This window comes from Oncorhynchus mykiss, chromosome 14 (assembly GCF_013265735.2).
Source record: "Oncorhynchus mykiss isolate Arlee chromosome 14, USDA_OmykA_1.1, whole genome shotgun sequence".
Lineage (NCBI taxonomy): Eukaryota > Metazoa > Chordata > Actinopteri > Salmoniformes > Salmonidae > Oncorhynchus > Oncorhynchus mykiss.
This window is the reverse complement of record NC_048578.1, coordinates 13,281,672-13,296,982: the sequence shown is the minus strand read 5'-3', so window position 1 is coordinate 13,296,982 and position 15,311 is coordinate 13,281,672. Positions and strand designations below refer to the sequence as shown.

Below are 15,311 nucleotides of genomic sequence, written 5' to 3'. Positions count from 1 at the left end.
ACTGCGAAACTAAAATTATATTTAGGCGGCTTATGGTAGAGAAATTAACATTAAATTCTCTGGCAACAGTTCTGGTGGACATCCTTGCAGTCAGGATGCAAATTGTATGCTCCCTCAATTGGAGACATTTGTGGCATTGTGTTGTGTGACAACACCGCACATTTTAGAGAGACCTTATTGTCCCCAACACAAGGTACACCTGTGTAATGATCATGCGGTTTAATCAGCTTCTTGATATGCCACACCTGTCAGGTGGATGGATTATCATGGCAAAGGAGAAATGCTCACTAATAGGGAAGTAAACATTTGTGCACCAAATGAGATAAATCATCTTTGTGTGTATATGGAACATTTTTGGGATCTTGTATTTCAGCTTATGAAACCAACACTTTAAAATCTTACGTTATATTTTTGTTCAACGTGTGTGTAATATCTAGTGACAAGAAAAGGTATCTGAACCCTTTGGAATTACCTGGATTTCTGCAGAAATTGGTCATCAAATTTGATCTGTGATCATCTAAGTCACAACAATAGACAGTGTGCTTAAACTAATAACACAAATGATTGTATTTGTCTTGTCTATTGAATAGATCATTTAAACACTCACAGTGTCGGTTGGGAAAAGTATGTAAACCCCTAGGCTAATGACTTCTCCAAAAGCTCATTGGAGACGTTGGTTAGAGCTGCCCTGCCCTGTTAAAAAAACCTCACAATTGGAGTTTGCTATTCACAAGAAGCATTGGCTGATGTGAATCATGACGCGATCAAAAGAGATCTCAGAAGACCTAAGATTAAGAATTGTTGACTTGCATAAAGCTGGAAAGGGTTACAAAAGTATCTCTAAAAGCCTTCATGTTCATCAGGGTAAGCCAAATTGTCTGTAAATGGAGAAAGTTCAGCACTGTTGCTACTCTCCATAGGAGTGGCCGTCCTGCAAAGATGACGGCAAGAGTACAGCGCAGAATGCTCAATGAGGTTAAGAAGAATCCTAGAGTGTCAGCTAAAGACTTACAGAAATATCTGGAACATGCTAACATCTCTGTTGACGAGTCTACGATACGTAAAACACTAAACAAGAATGGTGTTCATGGGAGAACACCACGGAAGAAGCCACTACTGTCCAAAAAAAAAGCATTGCTACACGTATGAAGTTCGCAAAAGTACACCTTGATGTTCCACAGCGCTACTGGCAAAATATTCTTTGGACAGATGAAACTATAGAGAGTTGTTTGGAAGAAGAAAAAAAGTACAGCACACCAACATCAAAACCTCATCCCAACTGTAAAGTATTGGTGGAGGGAGCATCATGGTTGGGAATGCTTTGCTGCCGCAGGGCCTGGATAGCTTATTGTTGACGGAAAAATGAATTCCCAAGTTCATCAAGACATTTTGCAGGAGAATGTTAGGCCATCTGTCCGCCAATTGAAGCTCAACAGAAGTTGGGTGATGCAACAGGACAACGCCCCAAAACAGAAGTAAATCAACAGAATGGCTTCAACAGAAGAAAATACGCCTTCTGGAGTGGCCCAGTCAGTTCTGCCCTCAACCCGATTGAGATGCTGTGGCATGACCTCAAGAGAACAGTTCAGACATACCAAGAATATTGCTGAACCGCAACGGTTTTGTAAAGAGGAATGGTTCAAAATTCCTCCTGACCGTTGTGCAGGTCTGATCTGCAACTACAGAAAACGTTAGGTTGATGTTATTGCTGCCAAAGGAGGGTCAACCAGCTAAATCCAAGGGTTCATACTTTTTCCACCCTGCACTGTGAATGTTTACACAGTGTGTTCAATAAAGACATGAAAACATAAAATTGTGTGTTAAAGCAGACGGTCTATTGTTGTGACCTAGATGAAGATCAGATACATTTATGACCAATTTATTCAGAAAATCAGGTATTTCCAAAGGGCTAAAACTTTCTTGCCACTGTACGCATGTACAGTTGAAGTCGGAAGTTTACATACACCTTAGCCAAATACATTTAAACTCAGTTTCACAATTCCTGACATTTACCCCTAGTAAAATTGCAAATTAGGTCAGTTATGATCACAACTTTATTTTAAGAATGTGAAATGTCAGAATAATAGTAGAGAATGATCTATTTCAGCTTTAATTTCTTTCATCACATTCCCAGTGGGTCAGAAGTTTACATACAATCAAGTAGTATTTGGTAGCATTGCCTTTAAATTGTTTAACTTGGGTCAAATGTTTCAGGTAGCCTTCCACAAGCTTCCCACAATAAGTTGGGTGAATTTTGGCCCATTCCTTCTGACAGAGCTAGCGTAACAGTCAGGTTTGTAGCCCTCCTTGCTCGCACACGCTTTTTCAGTTCTTCCCACATTTTCTATAGGATTGAGGTCAGGGCTTTGTGATTGCCACTCCAATACATTGACTTTGTTGTCCTTAAGCCATTTTGCCACAACTTTGGAAGTATGCTTTGGGTCATTTGTCCATTTGGAAGACCCATTTGCAACCAAGCTTGAACTTCCTGACTGATTTCTTGATGTTGCTTCAATATATCCACATAATTTCCCTCCTCATGATACCATCTATTTTGTGAAGTACACCAGTCCCTCCTGTAGCAAAGCACCCCCACAACATGATCCCCATGCTTCACAGTTGGGATGGTGTTCTTCAGCTTGCAAGCCTCCCCCTTTTTCCTCCAAACATAACAATGGTCATTATGGCCAAACAGTTCCATTTTTGTTTCATCAGACCAGAGGACATTTCTCCAAAAAGTACGATCTTAGTCCCCATATAGTAGTCTGGCTTTTTTGTGGCTTCTTCCTTGCTGAGCTGCCTTTTAGGTTGTGTTGATATAGGACTTGTTTTACTGTGGATACAGATACTTTTGTACCCGTTACCTCAAGCATCTTCACAAGGTCATTTGCTGTTGTTCTGGGAGACAGAACGCATCTCATTCCTGAGCGGTATGACGGCTGCGTGGTCCCATGGTGTTAATATTTGCGTACTATTGTTTGTATAGATGAACGTGGTACCTTCAGGCATTTGGAAATTGCTCCCAAGGATGAACCAGACTTGGATGCCCACAATTTTGTTTCTGAGGTCTTGGCTGATTTCTTTTGATTTTCCCATGATGTCAAGCAAAGAGGCACTGAGTTTGAAGGTAGGCCTTGAAATACGTCCACAGGTACACCTCAACTTGACTCAAATTATGTCAATTATCTTATCAGAAACTTCTAAAAGAAATTACATCATTTTATGGAATTTTCCAAGCTGTTTCAAGGCACAGTCAACTTAGTGTATGTACACTTCTGACCCACTGGAATTGTGATAGTGAATTATAAGTGAAATAATATGTCAGTAAACAATTGTTGGAAACATTACTTGTCATGCACGAAGTGCATGCCCTAACATACTTGCCAAAACTATAGTTTGTTAACAAGACATTTGTGGAGTGGTTGAAAAACGAGTTGACTAACCTAAGTGTTTGTAAACTTCCGACTTCAACTGTGTGTGTGTGTATGTGAGATATATAATGTATGTGGACACCTGCTCGTCGAACATTTCATTCCAAAATCATGGGCATTAATATGGAGTTGGTCCCCCTTGATGCTATAACATCCTGCATCCTTCTGGGTAGGCTTTCCACTAAATGTTGGAACATTGCTGCAGGGACTTGCTTCCATTCAGCCAAAAGATCATTAGGGAAATGGGCACTGATGGGCGATTAGGCCTGGCTCGCAGTTGGCGTTCCAATTCATCCAAAAGGTGCTCGACGGGGTAGAGGTCAGGGATTTTTTTTTGCCATTGCTGGATTACTGACAGGGCACATGCCCATTGCTTTTGTTATGTTTGAGCATAAGAACACAAATGGCCATGGCAAAATGTGCAGAATTGGAAATAGGAAATTAACTTTCACACAGCAATATTCTCTCAGCGCCATTGGAAAATGTATACAATTAGAGAATATATATATATATATTTTTTAAACTAGGGGAAACACTGATGGTATTGTATACAACTAGAGTATTCATACCGCTGAACTTCAGTTTTCACTGCACACTATACTGTCTACAAAACCAAGGTACTGAAATAATACAATATTGACAAAGTGTTACAGCAAAGGTAGGTAATAGGTATCAGAGACAAAGGATGGCGATAGAGTCCATGCAGGACAAGAGGTGAAACGTACCATGCTGTTACATGCAGAGGGGGAGAGGGGGGCTAACCATCGTAGGAGTCCAACAGAGGCAGTGAACCCTTTCTGCCTCCATACACCCCACGCTGAGACAGAACGAGAAAGACAGAAAGAGCGGGAGATTGTGAAAGTGAGAAAGATACCGTGAGTAGAGACGGCGGTCGTCAACCGAAAGAAAAGACGTTTTAAAAAAGGTGTGAAGGAGAGAGAACGGATTAAAAGACAAGTGTGTTTAAGTTCAAGAAACAATGTGTACAGGACAGGACAGGGGTGTGTCTTACCTGTAAAGTGTCTGTGGCGTTGAGGGTGTTGTCCAGAGTGTGTCTCCTCTCCCTCTGGTCCAGTGTAGAGTAGGCTTCTAAGATGTAGGGAGGAAGAGCATAAATCACTGATAAAAATAAAAAAGTATGAGCTGGACTTAACTTTGTCAGGGTTTTTATGGATCCTCACCAGGCCCTAGGTCATTCAGTGGAATCATGTCCCTCTTCTCCCCTGTAGAAAAAAACAAAAGCCATTACATTCTGTTTGCTTCCCTAAAATTCCTACATTTTATGTCTAGCTTTAACTTGCTATTAAGGTACAAGTGTGGTGCAAATACAAACTCTATTCCAAAAGTCACCTCTGTCTAGCAGTGGCATGGTAGTATCCTCGTAGGTCCCATTGGTGCGTGTAGAGGGGCCGTTGGCGGGGGGGTTGAGGTTCACCATGAAGTCGGTCTTCTTCCAGCCGTCCTTCTCCAAGGGGCGCCGCAGATCCTTGTGCCCCCAGACCAGCTGTAACACCTGGCCTGCCCCACGCACCTCCCGCTCAGACCGCTTACTGCAGGACCAAGAGACATACACTCCATTAGACATGTAATGTATGAACACTGACCTATCCGTCACAAACGGCAACAATATAACACGTTAATGAGCAGCTCAGTTCCACACGCAAACACACTCTCACCCATCCTTGTTGATGAGTACCAGTCTCTCGATGCCTTGGGAGGCCCTAAGGGTCTTGGCGGCCTCCAGGCTGTTGCCCAGCACCTCAGTGAGCGTGCTCAGTACAGACACCACCGTCTCCTCAGACAGAGGTCGTGCCGACTGGCTCTGGCCACCCGGCAGGTCTGCCACCAGGTGGGGCACAGCGTGCTTACCTAGGGGAGGGCAATACATCCACTCTTTAGTGTATCTGGAAAAGAATTATAAATTCTATCTGATAATGAAAAACATATTTCCTCATGAAATTGTCATAACATACGATATCTGATACACCAACTTACCGAGCAGCTCGCGGTTGCGATGGTCGATGGCCAGGTTCCTCAGGGCTCCCGACATGGCTCTGACCACGCGGTCGTTCCCATGAGCCAGCAGCTCTGCCATCATGGGCAGGCCCTTCTCCAGACGCACCGTGGCCCGGATATAGCGACCATACTGAGGGACAGAGAGGGAGGGAGGGAGAGGGAGTAATCTGCGACCAACGCCATTGGGGTCATGCTATGGATCAGAAAATGATAGGCAAGACAAGGAGATTCAGGGAAAGGTGAGAGGTCAAAGGCTGTCCACTCACAGTCCAGCGTCCGGCACACAGGTTCTGTACAGCCCCGGCTGCGGCCTCCAGCACTGAGGGGTTCTGGCTCTCTCTCAGCAGCGACGTGTACACACGCACCACCTCTGGCTGGAACAGCAGCTCGTAGCCTGGTAGGAAGAGGGATTTCAGTAACTGATTCTGTGTCCACTGTGTTTTCGTATGGTGTTTTGACTTACCTTTGGCAGGCATTGTCCTCTTCGGAATATCAACCTGGTCCACACTCCCGTCATCCGCATCCTTCTTACCTGGAGAAAGAGAGGATGATGAGTGGGGATGAGGAGAGGACAAAACGATCTAGATCTCATTCTGATTGAGGTAGATTTAAAAATACATTTTATGCGCATTTGAATCTGTTCCACCTCAGCCCTTTCTAATAGATGCAGAGTCTCCTCAGAACGACATCATGGTATCATGCACTAGTTGAACAGCATGCACTCCATTTGTCACGTCCCATTTACAGTAAAGGCAATGTTAAGACCAGCCAGCGTTAGGAAAAGCCCTTATTTAGCCACAGTACAATAGAGCACCAAGAAGGCTGCGTTTACGGCAGCACAATTCTGATATTTTTGACCAATCACATCAGATATTTTTCAGCGCTGATCTGATTGGTCAAAAGACCAATTAGTGAAAAACAAGATCAGAATCGGGCAACCTGCATAAACGCAGCTGAAGAGAATCTTACCTTTGGAAAACCACTCATCTAAACAGGACAGGAACACAAGAAGAGAATGGGTGGAGGACAGAGGAAGGGAAGGAGAGAGTGAAAAACTGAAATAGTAACCCAGCCACCAACAAGCACAAACCCATCAGCACCAAAAGCAAAACCCAGCCCATGGCACCCAATCATCACATTCAAAGTAGGATTATGTTTCCACTAACCACAGATCTAAGGTCAGTCTAAATCTCACATCCCTTTTAATGAGTGAGGAATGGGGAGAGGGTGATCTGATCCTAGATCTGGAGGTAAGGGACATTTTCTACCTCTAGCCACAGAGAACTATGGCCTTTAACCCATAAGAGTTTAAGCACTGCTCGTAGAACATGTCATTCAAAAATAATGGCCATTAAAATGGAGTTGGTCCCCCCTTTACTTTTTTGGGAAGGCTTTCCACTAGATGTTGGCACATTACTGCAGGGTCTTGCTTCCCTTTAGCCACAAGATCATTAGTGAGGTCGGGCACCGATGTTGGGCGATTAGGCCTGGCTCCCAGTCGGCATTCCAATTAAATCTCAAAGGTGTTTGATGGAGTTGAGGTCAGGGCTCTGTGCAGGCCAGTCAAGTTGTTCCACACAGATGGACAAACCATTTCAATACGGACCTTGCTTTGTGCACAGGGCTTTGTCATGTTGAAACAGGAAAGGACCTTCCCCAAACTGTAGCCACAAAGTTGGAAGCACAGAATCATCTAGAATATTGTATGCTGTAATGTTACGATTTCCCTTCACTGGAACGAAGGGGCCTAGCCCGAACCATGAAAAATAGTATATTTAAACCCTTATTTTTGTCATTAAACAGTCTCCATATATACTGACATCAGTGGTACTGGGGGGGCCTTCAGACGAGTCTCGAGGCCTGTGGGCATCCTAGAGATAAACGACCAACATTTTCATGAGAGTCTCACCTTTAAACTGTTGGACGCTACAGACAGAATTTGACAGATTTTCTGTACCGACCGACATCAGACGAGTCCCAAGACGCTTGTGGGGGTTTGGACGCTACAGACGATTTTGTGAAAAGACCGATTTTCAGGATGTCTCATGGTCTGATAAGCTCTAGCTCTGATTGAGATGCATCCAATGAGGGGAAAAAAACATCTCTCTAGATTAAACAGATGTGTTTATTATGCTAATAAGATCTCCGGGGGGGGGGGGGGGGGGGGGGAAAGACATCGACCTTTTGGGGTTACAGGCCGGTTACTGACCTTTGCCCTTCCGTGAGCCGAAGCAGCCGGCCTTGTTGGAACCGGGGGCGGGGCCCTGGTTTAGAGGTGCGGCCTCCTGGTAGCGCTCGCAGCCGGGAACCTCTCGGTGAACCTGATAGGACAGATTCCTCAGCAGACAAACGCTGTTCTCCACCAACTGCACAGAGACAGGGAGATGGGAGGTTTCAAAGGGTCATTACTCCAGTAAGTAAAATTCATCAGCAATCGATTAGAAGCTATGGGTTGGGTTAAACACCTTGTTGTCCACATCTTTGCGGTTGATCTGTGATTGGACAATGTACATCAGTGAGTCCACCAATCCTGCGCACTCTCTCAGCTTCCGCCTGGCCTCACTACGTTCTGAGCTCACGTTTCTGAACAAAACAAAAAATATATAGTTACAATGTTTAGGGTTCAACATCCCCAATACATACTCCCTTTGTCCATCCACCTCCTGCTGTCCGCTTCCTCCACGTACCTCAGACAGCCAGCTGTGTTGGTGAGGGCCGTCTCCCACTCCAGGTGGCGTGGTTTGAGGCTCTCCTCCCCTCCGTCACTCCCTCTCTCCCAGCCAGAGTGTGGCACCATCACCTCGTCTGAGAGGGCGTGTAACGCGTGGTCCACGATCTCCATCTTCACCGAGTCGTGAGACGATAGGTTCCACAATGTGCCTGAGGAAGAAGAGGGAGATGCGTCCATCATCTTCATGACTCTCAGTTCTCTGGTTGGGACCAATAATAAGGAATTATAGTAAAGGTTATAAGGCTGAAGTAGAGTTGGACTACTACACGGTATTGTTTTACTGTCCCATAACTAGTACTGTAACAGAGTAGTCAGTCCCTTCAGAATTCCATGATTACAATTTTGGGGCCAAATCAAATTCCTGCATATTATGAGGGCTATTTCCACATAAAAACGGAGCCATCACCGCAGTAGACAAAGAGTACTCGTAATTTCAACTCTTCACCGCAAAATCGCCGCATATGGTTCAAATCAAGCCACAAGTCAAACTTTGCCGTCTATGCATTTTTGCGACAAATTGGTAAAAATCATTGCATATTGCCATGCAAAATTACAGAATTGCCGCAGCAAAATCAAGCATTTTTGCAAGCATACAGCACAAAATAATCACTTTGAAATCTTGGAGAGACTGAACAGTAGTATTTACCTGTAATGGTGTCAGTGAGGTCTTGGTCTCTGGCCTTCCTCAGTAGCCGGACTAAGGCGGGAATGCCGTCACAGTTCTTGATGGCGATCTTGTTGTCGTGATCTGGTCCGTACGAGATGTTCTTGAGCGCCCCGCAAGCCGAGTGGTGTACATCCCTCTTGGGGTTGTCCAGCAACGAGACCAGAGAAGGGATCCCCTTTAAACGACGCACCTCCGATTTCACCTACATAACCAACATGGTCACACACACCAAACCCATCCTAAAACACTGATAGCAGTACATTAACACTTGTAATATCCATAATTTCAATACAAATCAATTTGTTTGCCAGTATACAAGGTTTGTGTGTGTGTGTGTGTGTGTGTGTTACCTTGTCGTTCTTGAAGGTGAGGTGCTGGAGGAAGGCAGCAGCGTTGGTTTTGACCGGGTCCAGCCTGTAGTTCAACATGGCGATGACCTCAGGGAGCTCCGGCTGTCTCCAGGATGTGGGCGGACCCTTCCTCAGGGTGCTGTCCAATGACGCCATACTTCCTCTCTCCATGTTGACGCCCCAGGTGTAGGTGTCAACTCCTCCCATGTCCCCTTCCAAAGTGTCCTCACAACTCCTAAGGGACAATTGGACAAATCAGACGCGAATTAATTGGTGTGTGTGTGTGTTGTACATACATATCCGAGTGGTGTGTGTCTACCTGAGCCTGCGTCTGTCCAGTCCTCCTGGGCCTGGGCCTAGTCGTGGCATGGTGCCGTATCCTGGATGCATGGTGGGAGGAGCCATACTGTACTCCACATCATCATATCCCAGACTCCTCTGGTCATCCTCCATGCCATAGTGGCCCTGGTGGGCATAGCGCATGCCCCCCAGCTCCAGGGCACTTCCCATGCCCCTCACCCCTCGCCCCACCTGGGGCTGGGCTGCGTAGGGGTCCAGCTGCTGTCTACTGGGGGCACGGTACCCAGAGTCAAGTGTCCTGTACCCATCCGCAGGTCTGGAGAGAGACAGAATATCAATTATACCAAAGATAGGAAATCTTCAAAAGAATACTAGCATTTTTCTTTCTTTACAGTGCTCTTCGGCATTTTCACAAACTTTAACGACAGTGGCAGTGGTCTGACCTGTAGCGGTCGTCCATGCGTGTGCCTCTGCTCAGGCTAGCGTAGGCCTCAGAAGGCGGGGCGCTCCTGTAGTCGTCGTAACCCCCCGCGGGACCGTAGTGGTAGTTCCTGGGGACCGTGGCTGTGGGGTAGTCCCCCCCTCCACCCTGCCTGTAGGAACGGTCCAGAGTGGCACTGTAACCGCCCATGCCCGAGACGGACACTCCCCCGTCAATGGACATCGAATCAGAGGGCAGGACAGTACGTGAGGTGATCACCTTCATCTGCAGAAGAGGAAGTACATCACCATGAGAGGAAGTTGTAGATAATTGTTTGTCATCCATGGAGGATATTATTTTCAGTTACAGTACAAAGTGTGTTTATACCGCATTCCCTGCCCGCCGTCCATTGGTTCCATCGTCTGAGAAGGCGGAGTGTACTTCCTGGGAATCACCTTCTGGTGTGTAGCTCTCGTCTAGAGAGCCATGTGCTGGGTCCACCATCATGTACTGTTAACACAGAGCGTCACACACAGAGCGTCACACACAGAGCGTCACACACAGAGCGTCACACACAGAGCGTCACACACAGACCTGTGTCCCGTTAATGTATCCCTCACTCAGTTTCAGTCGTTCTATGTCCACATCCCCCAGACGCCCGTTCTGAGGAGGAGAGAGAGAAACCGTCAACCAAGAGAACTCATATTCACAGGCGTCTTTAGAGACATTATAGAGGATCCAACTGGGTTGTAGTCTAGACTACAACATCTCCCTACAACCACTCGAACACTGCTGGCATCATGACAACCAAAGAGACCCTGTTCTCTCAATACCTCAGTCATCTACCACATTCAAATACTTTGAAAATGTATCCTTCCTTTCCTTCTCCCTTTGAGGTAATCAATGACCAAACCATTGCTTCTTCCACCACTCATTTCATGTTAGATCACTTCAATGAAGGCTGGATGGAGGACAAAAAAAGGTGGGTCCATGGCTGTAGTGCAGACTCACTCATTATTTTAGAACTAACCCAAGATAGACCCCAATGTCGTTTCCAATGGGAGCAAATGAATCAGTGGGAAAAGGAGTTGGGCAGAGCCAAGCACAAGCTAATGAGATCATATTGGCTCGTTCTAGCATGCATTTGCATATTTCTGTTGGACAACACCTACTCTGAAGTGCGCTTGTGCAATAACTCAATTCTCCCGTGCACTCAAACTTAGTCAACTGTTTGTAACAGATCAAGTTCAAAAAGAAAATTAGCAAAATGCCGGCCAAAATCCATCTTGCTCCATCCCACTGCCGGCCACTGGGCTTCCCCTCACCACCTTATTTGGTAGTGAGTGGAAACACCAAGATGCTGCTTCACATTTATACATCCGATGAAATATCCGCCTCATTGTTCCATCTGTGCTATAGCTGTGTGGCTGTGTGTAGTGCCTACTCTGTCCTCAAGGGGTCAGGCCTGTTCATCCACGGTTACAGGAGGAAATGCATATTTCCCTTCACATTCTAAAGCTGTTGTTAACTAGTTAACAGTAAATGTGTTAAGCACCAAGTTTAGTCCAAACGTGGAATTATACTTAAAATTAGATAAACAAAGACACCTGAACCGGGAGAGGCAAAACCTACCCAGTGACAGTCATGAAACATTGCTTAACACACTGACTAAGCATGGTAGAGAATGACAGGACAACCTTAAACCAATTAGCCCTGCTAGGATGCTTTATAAAAAAAATAAAATAAGGCAACCACTTCACCTTCCCAATCAGTCTGTGTTTACACAGTAAAATAAAATAAAAAATGTAAAAAAAATAAAAAGGCTTCTCCACGGCTTCTCCCATCACGGCTGTAAATTCATGATAAAGCATAGTGACTTCACTGCTGTGGACAAACATGACTACATAACATAGGACAATGATATTCGGAGTTCTTGAAGCAGTTCCTCTTTTAGTTGATACGGTGTATCGTTTAGAATGATAATCTTAGTGGTAGTATGAGGCTGCATGCATGAGAACTGACTGCAGCATTTCAGGTGCAGTTCTGACCACAACATGCTGGGGCAAAGATGAGAATAGCTGTAATTACATGACAGAGGCCTGCAAAAGGTATGCAAGGGTGGTATGAAGGTTTTGTGTGAATGTGTGGGGGTGCAGTAAGTGTGGTGGTGAGTGACGGCGTTATGCAGAGGTACGTGATGGGAAATGCATGGCCTGTTAAAGCTGTAGAGATATGTAAACACACACAGTAGTGTGTTAAAGGATAAGAATTGAAATGCAACGCACAGGTACCACACAATTCACAGCGCCAGTGGAGGAACGGAGGGATGGATTATGGGGTTGGATGCGATGGATGGAGGGTGATAACAGCAATCACTGGATGATGGAGGGATGATGGAAGGAAAGATGAGGGATGCCTGGTCTTTTCGCCTGCATCTAGAAACGGCCCTAGGAAATCTCCCCTGGGGAGACGTGGATGGGGGCTGGGCTGTTACCTGTGTGTGGGGGAGGGGGCAGGACGGGGGGCTGAGCAGGCTCACTCTCCTCCTCTCCTCCTCCAGCGCTCTGGTCAGCTGTTCAAACTGCACCTCCTGCTCCCTCACCGACTCCAGGAGAGCCGCAGCGCTCTCACACTGTTCCATACACTCTACAGAGAGAGCACACACACACTGCTCCATACACTCTACTAGGCTTGGGCAGTATACCGGGGTATTTTTCAATACCGTCAAAACTATTTAAAAGTTTAAACGTTTCTCAATACATGTTTATATTTGTAACTAGTTTTTAAGTAAATACCTGCAGTCAACCTGTGCAATTCGTTAGGAAATAAAGCAGATTTATTTCTTCATGTCATCCATCACATTGCACAGTATGAAGATTACTGTAGTTCCCCAGAACAGTCACGCATTTGTTTGTAGATAGCACGGGGAAAAGGGGAAGCTGTTGAGTCAAGCTGTGTATTGACACGGGTCACATTTTATATTGAAAGTCAGTGTTCTGCTTCAATAAAGTGATCAGGGACGGGCAACTATAGTTTTCCTTTCGGCAGAAAATAGCTTCATTTTCAGAGGACAACGGAAGTGGAACTATTTGGCTGGCAGCCACACAAGTAAATGAGCTTACAATGAAAAAAAACAACAAAAACAAAAAAAAGGTATTTTTTTAGCAAAAACTATGCATGGCCATATTTCTAATGTTTATCATAGGAAATATAGCTGGCTATATTCTAATGTCATACTTAAAATGAATCTGGTATTTTACTGGTGAAAAAGTAGGCTGGCTGTACACGGACAAAAGAAGCTACACAGTCAGAGAAATTCCGCTGATAGAATGCCGGTTGGTGAATTCTCAGAGTAGAGAAGAGCAACTGAAGAACAAAATGAGTGATGCCGAACAGAAATTAAAATAAGGATTTTAGATCAGTGTTTACAAAAACACAGCAAGATATTTCTTATGCATTCTTTTTCCTGTGTGAAAAAAAACAGAGTTCGGCGTTAACTCAACCCCAAAGTTTAACTTGCTCTTATCGAATTAAGTGGAATAATTAATAAGGTGTAGGTATATGTATACATAAGGTGTATGTATATGTAATATGTATCACTTTAGTTTATTTAAAATTTCCACTCATTACCATATTTAGCTAGTAGCCTCCATGGAAATTCACTACTACTTATGGTCATTTTGTTAGCATTCTGTAATAAACGCCCAGTGTTTTTGGCACCCCCTTGAGTACTAAGCCAGTAATACCGTAACTTCCGGGATGAGAAAAGGACATAAGCTAGCAGGGAAAGTTAGCCTAGTACAATTATAGCTGGAAGATACTGGTATCATCTTGCATTGTAAAGTATTCTCGCCTGTATGGACGTGGTATTGCGAACTGTAATGAACATTTTCAACATTTCGTGTTGCATTATTCAAGTGTGTTAACTTCAGTGCAGCATGCGTGGGGTGCTAACAAAGCAGGCCAGACAGCTCGAGCAATGAATGAGTAAGTGGAGCAGGTACTTTCCTCTTCGTGCTATAAAGGGGCTGCACTGAAACACTCACATGAAACACATTTGACAGAAGTACCGAACGTAACAAATTCTAGTAACGAACAGGAGGCTTTTTTGTATCGAAAAAGTAGAGGATTCTCAGTATTTCTGTGCAACACTAAATAGAAAGAGCAAAAAAGCAGAGATACACACCTTCGCCAAGGGGTGTGGCTTTGGAGAAGAGGTGAGAGGTCAGGCCAAGGTCAAAGGTGGAGCCCTATTTGCAGGGGCTCATGGGTAGAGTAGATTAAGTTTGCCAAACCACAAGGCCCAGAAAGAGGAAGGTGGATAAGGCAAAAGATACTGCAGAGGGGGACAGAGAGAAACAAAGGAAAGAGTGAAAATGCAGATTTAAAAGTTTAAGAATTAAGGAAGATGATCGCTAAACACTTGAGTATGTAGAATTGAACATGCACGTTGTCAAAGTTGGCGTGCATACCTATATAACGTAATGACGTCACGTAAAATTGTTCTATATGCGCAACACAGCATTCCTAACCTAGCCCACAATGTCTGCTGTGTGGCTCGAGCAGTCAACAAGTCTAGCAGTCATTTGAAAGAGTAACAGCGAGACAACGCAAAGGTGAAACCCATCAACCCCAAGATAATGGAATTCATTGCACTTGACAAATCAACTGTTCTCTGTCGTGGGTGATGTTGGCTTTCGCGACTGGTCAAGCATCAGTACACACTAACGTTACCAAGTGCGCTATTCAGATGTTGCCCTACCGTAGTTACACAGTAATAGCGTCACTGCTATTAGCTTCACAACATACTATGGCACACCGTTTGGGTCTTTGTGTGTCAAAAAAGATTGACAATAATACTAAGTGTTCTTTGACCTATGACACGTTAAATAAGCTTTTAATTTGAAACGTCAAATAACAGTTCTATTATAAAATGTTGTGTGTTCTGAATTTGCACATGCAAGCCTAGCGCCACACTATCAGAAGCACTGTCGAAGCTGTACAAAAAAAGTCAGCAAACAAGCAAAAACCAGCCACGAACTGTGCGTTTATAATACCGCGTTGGTAATAAAGCATTATTTGTTCGACCGCAACTTCTGGGGTAGATAGCAAGCCAGCTACTTAACCCTGTTGCCCAAAGCTAACATTATAAACAGTCAGCTAGCGTCATCTGGCTAGTGAGGCTCGACTTGACCGGGTTGAGTAGCTAGCCACAATAAGGATTAGGCACAATAGTGCACATTGCCTATTGTGGACCCCGATTTGCCAATTTTTATTTAACTACGTAAGTCAGTTAAGAACATTCTTATTTTCAATGACGACCTAGGAACAGTGGGTTAACTGCCTTGTTCAGGGGCAGAACGACAGATTTTTACCTTGTCAGCTCGGGGGATTC

The 15,311-nt window shown here is 44.7% G+C and overlaps 1 protein-coding gene across 15 annotated transcripts in view; it reads right to left on the bottom strand.

Annotated features, from left to right (window-relative positions):
* The window catches only part of LOC110488843 (catenin delta-1), a 44,371-nt gene that overhangs the window by 2,576 nt on the left and 26,484 nt on the right, over nt 1-15,311 (bottom strand). For 4 of the 15 annotated variants that reach the window (XM_036942989.1, XM_036942991.1, XM_036942990.1 and 1 more), the window contains exons 3-20: nt 10,511-10,579; nt 10,304-10,426; nt 9,939-10,201; nt 9,515-9,811; nt 9,196-9,430; nt 8,825-9,047; nt 8,135-8,327; nt 7,913-8,030; nt 7,657-7,813; nt 6,417-6,434; nt 5,911-5,979; nt 5,714-5,841; nt 5,427-5,577; nt 5,108-5,300; nt 4,782-4,981; nt 4,613-4,654; nt 4,444-4,520; nt 4,194-4,248 (exon numbers count right to left, since the gene is read on the bottom strand). In XM_036942989.1, the coding sequence (XP_036798884.1) occupies nt 4,194-4,248; nt 4,444-4,520; nt 4,613-4,654; nt 4,782-4,981; nt 5,108-5,300; nt 5,427-5,577; nt 5,714-5,841; nt 5,911-5,979; nt 6,417-6,434; nt 7,657-7,813; nt 7,913-8,030; nt 8,135-8,327; nt 8,825-9,047; nt 9,196-9,430; nt 9,515-9,811; nt 9,939-10,201; nt 10,304-10,423 (2,539 nt within the window). In that variant the 5' untranslated portion in view covers nt 10,424-10,426; nt 10,511-10,579. Of the gene's footprint in view, nt 1-4,156; nt 4,249-4,443; nt 4,521-4,612; nt 4,655-4,781; nt 4,982-5,107; nt 5,301-5,426; nt 5,578-5,713; nt 5,842-5,910; nt 5,980-6,416; nt 6,435-7,656; nt 7,814-7,912; nt 8,031-8,134; nt 8,328-8,824; nt 9,048-9,195; nt 9,431-9,514; nt 9,812-9,938; nt 10,202-10,303; nt 10,427-10,510; nt 10,580-12,410; nt 12,563-14,102; nt 14,253-15,311 lie in introns of all 15 variants that reach the window. The other 11 variants (XM_036942985.1, XM_036942987.1, XM_036942986.1 and 8 more) reach the window with 8 other exon arrangements.